The sequence below is a fragment of the Papaver somniferum genome, chromosome 7 (assembly GCF_003573695.1).
Source record: "Papaver somniferum cultivar HN1 chromosome 7, ASM357369v1, whole genome shotgun sequence".
Taxonomy (NCBI): domain Eukaryota; kingdom Viridiplantae; phylum Streptophyta; class Magnoliopsida; order Ranunculales; family Papaveraceae; genus Papaver; species Papaver somniferum.
Genome location: NC_039364.1, coordinates 220,101,218 through 220,108,333, shown reverse-complemented (window position 1 = coordinate 220,108,333; position 7,116 = coordinate 220,101,218). Strand labels below are relative to the sequence as shown.

The window sequence follows — 7,116 nt, the reverse complement described above, 5'->3', positions numbered from 1 at the left end:
AAATGTCAAACAGCTTAGGATCAATATCAACAGCCCCGCCATTAAATTTCTTCTTATAGTGATTGACAATGTAATCTTTAATTTCATCATGCAAAACCAAAGTAGAGTTAGATGAAATCCTAAGTTCGGATATTGTATTTTTCCTCCTCCTCATACGAATGTTATTATGGAAAAACCGAGTGTTTTGATCACCATCCTCCAATCATGTAACTCTCGATTTCAACTTGAGCATTACTGCAAAATCAGTTCGCACTTCATCAACCTCCTTCTGAGCATCCGCCACCTTAGTGAATTGAAATTCATCTGTCAGATCTAAATCAAGAAGATCATTCTCAGATTTAAGTCTAAGTTCAGCTTGCTTCAAACGAAATTGAACATCTCCAAAAACAGTTCTATTCCAATGCTTCAAAACCTCTTTCAAACGCTTTAACTTTCCAGAAAAAACAAAAGGAGGCGCACCATAAAAGGGTAAATTCCTATTGTCTTGCACCAATTGCATAAAGCTTGGATGATCCAACCACATCTTCTGAATTCTAAATGGAGCTCTAGCCGGCCTTGGACTATCAAAAGCATACCTAAAAAGAGGGGAATGATCTGAGCAGATTCTAGGCAAAACTTTGCACCTCCAATTCTCATATTTGTAGTTCCATGCATCATTCACAACCGCCCTATCATTCCTTGAAACAATACGACGATCCCACTCTGACAATTATACCAAGTATATTTTTTACCAATGGAGTCCGCTTCCACCAGGCCATTATCAGAAGTCCAACTTCGAAATTCATTCATAAAAATACTTAAAATTGAACTACCGCCCTTCTTTTCATCCAAGCGAAGAATACAATTAACATCCCCAAGCACCAGCCAAGGCACAGACACGAAACCCAACCCCAATTGTTGACAGAGAGTCCTCCTTGCAACTGGATCACAAGAAGCATGTACAGCCGTAATCCAGTCACCATCAAAATTTAAAGTAATAGCTTGCTTAGAAGAAGATAAGATACCTGGCCTCGCCAAAGAATTTCTCCACAAGACCCATATATTACCCTTTTCACCAACAACCTCATTTGTGATAACATCTTCACTAAAATCATCCAATATTGACGACCTAACAAAACGTGTAGTGCAAAAAACTTTCGGCTCTGCAATACAAATAACGTCAGGTTTGTGCAAGTGATAGAGCTCCTTCAACTTGGCCCTTGCACCATCTTTGGCCAAGCCTTGAGCATTCCAGTAAAAGACCCGCATTAATTAACTCTATCACGTGGAAGGCTTGCCGAACCCTGTTTCGATTTGCTCTTAAGTCTAGTTTCAACATGGCTAGTACCCTCCGCTGGTTTAGCAGTAGTTAGCTTTTGGTTGCTTTGGTTTTGTAGTACCAGCCTTCTTAGCTAAAGCATCTTGCTTCAATTCTTCAGCAGCCTCTTTCTTCTCACGCTCCTCCTGATCCATAATAGCACTCCATTCCATCTTTGAAACCTCAGCATCAACAGGATTAGAGCTTGATTGTGAAATATCATGGGGAATTGGCTCCTCGACCTCATTATTAGTACCCTCAGTGCCAGTTTCAAAACTGTTTGATAACACTAGATTATCCATAGACTTTGCAGGTGATGATCTTCTAGATGTTTTAGTTGCCAGACTAAAACCATCCTCGTCAACAGGTTCCAAAACAAGAGGAGAACCTGTAGCTATGTTTTCCACACGGTTTTCAATATTATCTTGAACCAAAAAGGTTTCATCTTGCTTTCTCTTCTCAAGGGCCCTTTTTCTAAGATTATCAACCCTACTTTGCGCCATTTCTTGTTCAATCCTGGCCACCTCAACATCTCTCTCCAAATCAATTTTTTCACCTTTAACTCCTCCAATTTTTTAATAGCATCTAATTCTTCCTTATCCACCAAATCAACATCCACGGAAGTAGGCATTGTTTGAGGAGAACCTGAAGCACCATCGTTGTGCATAACGATGGCACCATCATTGTGCGGAGAGGCACCATCATTGCGCACCGAGGAAGCATCATCATTGCGCATCGAAGTAGCGCCATCATCACAATCATTGCGCTTCTCAGAAAACTCACTACTCTGAGTTGTAGGAACACTAGCTGACGGATTGATATGATGAACAGGGCCACCCACATCACTTGGCAATTGACTGTTAATATATCTATGTGTTCCAGCAAACATCTCAGTGATTGGAACCTTCTTTGTTGGATCAATTATCAAAAGCGTAGTTTTTGGAGGAACCTGACCAGTATCACCAGCCGATTTAGGGATATTTTCTTTGGGAATTTGTTCCTTCTTCCAAAAACTTTGAAGATCATCAATCTGATCCTCAAGTTGCTTCTTAATCACCGGGTCTTTTTCAGCATCAGCTTGTTCTTGGAGATCCTTGCGTTTTTTAACTCGGCATTCAACATTAATATGACCAATGGATGTGCAATGATCACAAAAGCTAGGACGATTTAGGATATCATATTTTTGTTCAAAAACATCATCACCATCTTCACCATTAATAATAATCTTACCAAGAGGCTTTGAAAAATCAATATCAATCAAAACCGCAGCAAAATAACCATATTCATAGCTTAGGGTTCGCAGATCAACCGCAACTGGCTTGCCCAGTCCTCTAGCCATCCTAAACAAAGATTCTTCATCCCAATATTCCTATGGAAGAGCTTTAAATCGAACCCAAACAGCAACCCTAGTTACCTTGTCTGATTCAGGGTCAAACATTGACGTCCATGGCTGAAGTTTAAGTTGTTGATCATTAATTTTCCACGGACCATCATAGCTAACTCTTTTGCGATCATCTTCATTGTCCAACTTGATAACAAAATATCCCTTAACCCATGGAATAAACTGAACGGAGCCACCCAGCTTCCATTGGTTCAATAACTCTCTTTTAACAGCTTCAAACTTTAGGGTTCTAAAATCTAAACGACCAACTAAGCTAAACTCCCAAACAGCCTTGATTCTAGCGTGAGTTTCACGTGGAATCGTAATAAAAACTTCACCAGTGGATGTTCTAGCCAGTGGATGTGATATAGAATCCGCATCAATCTTTGATATAACATGATTCCGAGCATAGGATCTGTTTCCATCACCCGCATCCTTATTGCCATCTTCAACAGGTTTCCTGGTAACGGATGTTCTAGCCAGTGGATGTGATAAAGAATCCGCATCAATCTTTGATATAACATGATTCCGAGCATAGGATCTGTTTCCATCACCCGCATCCTTATTGCCATCTTCAACAGGTTTCCTAGTGTTACCAGAACTAGGGTTAGGATTAGCAGCTACCTTCGGCTTATAGAATTGTGATCGATCAGCGTTGTTAAGGAAACGACCTTGAGCGTGATATTGAATCTTAGGTTGATCGCCTAAATTAGGCGGAAAAGATTGATTTTGCGCCATGAAGACGCAAAATCAAAAGAAAACGCAAACTGAAAAGAAAGGGAGAAAAAACCGGAGCTCTTTCCCGTCCAAACCTAGGTTTTGCTTCTTTTCTTTCTTTTTTTTTTTTTATGTACAAGCAGATTCTACCTAATTATTAATAAAGGGATGGTCTTCATTTGTATAATCCATGAAACCAAACAGATACACAAGCCATTCCTGCACACTAGATATGCTATAGCCAAATTCCCAAACAATAAGGAAATTAGCACGACGGCATGTGGATAACTATAATGGAGGAGAAAAAAATGAAACAAATAGCACTAAGACGCTTAAGTTCATAACAACTTTGGCAGCGCATGCCAGTCTGATCCTGCGACATATCAAATTATCTTTATTTTCTCTCAAAAGGAAATGTGGTAGTATTACTTACCGGACCTTCAACAGTTAGCACCAGGACCATGGATTTACATTTCCCTTTTGCTAAAATAAGATACAGCTCATAATATTTTCACACAGTAACTCATTGTATATATTTCCACGACTTGATGTGAAAAAAATATAGCATACATAACCTTTGGCAAGTGACATATACATATACAAAATAAATAAAAATGAATATGGTGGTCGTGACTTACTTCCTTCATATTATCAACATGTCTTGGTCTTTTTTGACAATGTAAAGACATTCTTTATTTTAATTAAACAAATAAATGCAAGTGTTACCAAGTTCATGTAACAAGAGACAACAATACTAAATAAAGTCATTAAAGCAATGTGTTCCATTGAAACACAAAGTAAGCATCAAGCCATTATTCCTCTTTTGGAACCAGGGACAATACCAAAAAATTAGGCTCCTTTAGAAAACATCACCATATTAGTTTAATAGAGCTCATAGTGAAGAGAGCAGTGGCAATTAAAACATCGAAATGCACTAGACAGGGTCAAACAGACCAAAAGAAGAAAAATATCCTTTCCATACAAGTTCAAGTCTGCATGTCTGGCTGCCGTATGCAAAACTTTCTACGTACTCTTTATCTGACCCATACTATGGGTCTATATGAGGTCCATCTATTTATTGTAGCCTAGACCCTTTTATGAAGATGGAAAGAATAAGAGTTCCAGTTCCCAATCTAAAATGACAAAGTGAAACACAAATATATGCACCGGGGCTACCTGCATGACCTCATTTAAAATGAAAATAAAAATTAGCTAGCATGTGTCTCTCGGATACAGGTAGCGAACATTTTCCTCCACTAACAGCAATAACACAGTGTACACTACACATACATAAATTCAAAAGGCAACCATATTCAATTGTTTGTACAAGCTAGCTACACATAAGATAACACTTTCTAAAATGGAAGCATCAGGTCCATAATTAATGAAAAACAAGTGCATTTAATTAGCATAGAACAATCCAAGATCAGGTCATACAAATCTTGTAACCAACCATTCTTAAAGGTGACATATACTATTGGGTTACGGCTAAAGATGAGCGCTACTTAGTAATTTTCTATTTGATTAGCATAATCAACACCTAAGTCATATCATTTTTAAGTAGAAATGATATCCCACCTTGTGTCAGTTCCAAATTGGTTGAATGGTCACAAATTATAATTAGCCAAATCTCAAACTACAACAGAATGCTCAAAGAAATGAACATGAAATTCATACTAAGAAATGTCCTCTTCTTTCAGGAATTTTGACGAAGAGTAGCTATGCTGTTTTCCCTGATTGGTTTGAGCTCCTCTCACAGCTTCTCCACCTGCAAATTCGAGTTTGGATACAAACCCAACAATTTTGGACATCTATAAACCATAACTATTCAACCCGATGAATCAACAACAACAACACCATTTTCTTGGCTAGTTTTAAGAGTCCCATGAATCTTCCATTCCTTCTCAACTTTGAAATCATCTCACTAAACGCTTGATAATACACATCTCACTAAACCCTTGGACTTTAATACTGCATTGTAAAGGCAGTGATTTTTATTCAGAAACTGTAAGGAAAATCCAGCATAAAAAGCTTGATTGTTATTGTCCTTGCACATCATACATCATCAACGCCTAACTATATATATTTACTTTGAACGAACACGTAGAAAAAGAAGAAAAGAGTCTGTCATTGTTTACTTATAGGATCCTCCTCCATAATTGATAATACACATGCAAATTGTATACTTACCTAAATAGACCCGTGAACAACAATGAATTGAATGCAGAACAAACAAAAACTCAAAACAGCATAACTGAATAGACAACGGTCACCTCACATGTAGATATTCATGAATTCTAATAGTCGCCTTATTAGCCTCCTCCACATATTCTCTACCAAGAAAGAAAAAGAGAAGAACTTTCAATAAACCCACAACAGATAAACACCAAAACATCAGTTTCTCAAAGAATCAGTGTACCTATCGGGATGAGTATTCCAACAAAGTTCTGCTGAATCCACTACGGAGCATACCTAATACGTACCTGAATATGAGTACTCAATCAATATGAGTACCCCCAATCTCATCCATGGCTCGAATAATATCGACATTAGAATCTGATACATAAGAAAAATTCTCCTGACCAAATATTCAAATTCAGATAAATTTACATGACAAAAATAATATATTGCATTTTTTATGTCCAATAGAAGGCATACCTTTCGATAGCTTCATCAACGAAGCAATGAAAACCATTCAGATTTTAAGACTTTGAATCCATAAAGACCCCTATCTTCATTCAGAGAAGTTATAGGTGAAAATAGAAAAGGAAACACCTTACTGCAAAAAACAAAAACGAGAGAAAATAAAGTGAAATTAAATCGTTAATAATACAAAAAGTATATCAAATTTACCAAACAAGAACAAGATTCGTATTACTCTGATGATTTCAGGAGCGAAAAGACTAGATCCAGGGTTACAATGTTTGATTTCTGTTAATACATGCGTCCTGATTTGAGATAGGGGTTTTAATGAAGTTATGAATTGTGACAGTGAACTTCTGGAATAGATTTAATGAAGGTTTGTCTTCAATTTCTGACTTAGATTTTGAACTTAATTATTGAGAAAAACTGGATTTCTATTCTAGGGTTCTTCGAGGCTTTGTTGAATTTGAGGATGAGAAAAAAAAATAATAGACTTTGTCAATATTGAACTGTTGATAAAACAAAAGGCTTTATGATTTAGGGATTGTGATGATGAAAAACGATGAAAGAGATATTATCTGTGGAAGAAGAAGGGGATCTTGGTCTGTGAACAAGATAAGAACTGAAGAGAGAATGGTAGATTATAGCCTGAAACCGGGCCTACAGAAACTAGTTGCTCCAACAGTAGTTCTTATACTCCAATAGGGAGTACTGGTTATTTACAAAAATACCCCCTAATATAACGACTGTGGGCCTGTGGCTGAAACAAGTTTATTTTTTCAAAACTAGTCAAATAAAACCAAGGTGACCAAACATGTGGTACAAAAAATCCAGCCATATTATTTTTAATAAATGAAAACCATTTAATTAAAAAGTGACACAAAAATTCCAGGTCAAATAATAATGTGCAAATTTAGTTTTTATTACTTTAAAAAAAGCCAAACATACCCTTTTTACCTTGTCTTCTTCTTCTTCTCTCCTTTCTTTTTTCTATTTATGCGGTCTTCATCTTCCCACCACCATTAACACCAGCAGCAACAAATATCTCTCCATGAACACCATCGCAATACCTCCGTCA

General features: G+C 37.1%; 2 protein-coding genes across 2 annotated transcripts; both read right to left on the bottom strand.

The window, feature by feature from the left end:
* Positions 1 to 202: 202 nt before the first annotated feature.
* Positions 203 to 1,248, bottom strand: LOC113295981. Its single transcript, XM_026544304.1, has 2 exons — positions 716 to 1,248; positions 203 to 575 (listed from the first exon to the last, which is right to left on the bottom strand). The coding sequence occupies exons 1-2, from the start codon at positions 1,246 to 1,248 to the stop codon at positions 203 to 205; spliced, it is 906 nt and encodes a 301-aa protein (XP_026400089.1).
* A 1,418-nt stretch (positions 1,249 to 2,666) lies between these two features.
* LOC113295980 lies at positions 2,667 to 5,811 on the bottom strand. The gene is made up of 2 exons (XM_026544303.1): positions 5,669 to 5,811; positions 2,667 to 5,366 (listed from the first exon to the last, which is right to left on the bottom strand). Exon 2 carries the CDS (start codon positions 3,414 to 3,416, stop codon positions 2,667 to 2,669), a length of 750 nt encoding a protein of 249 aa, XP_026400088.1. The 5' UTR covers positions 3,417 to 5,366; positions 5,669 to 5,811.
* Between the last annotated feature and the right edge of the window lie 1,305 nt (positions 5,812 to 7,116).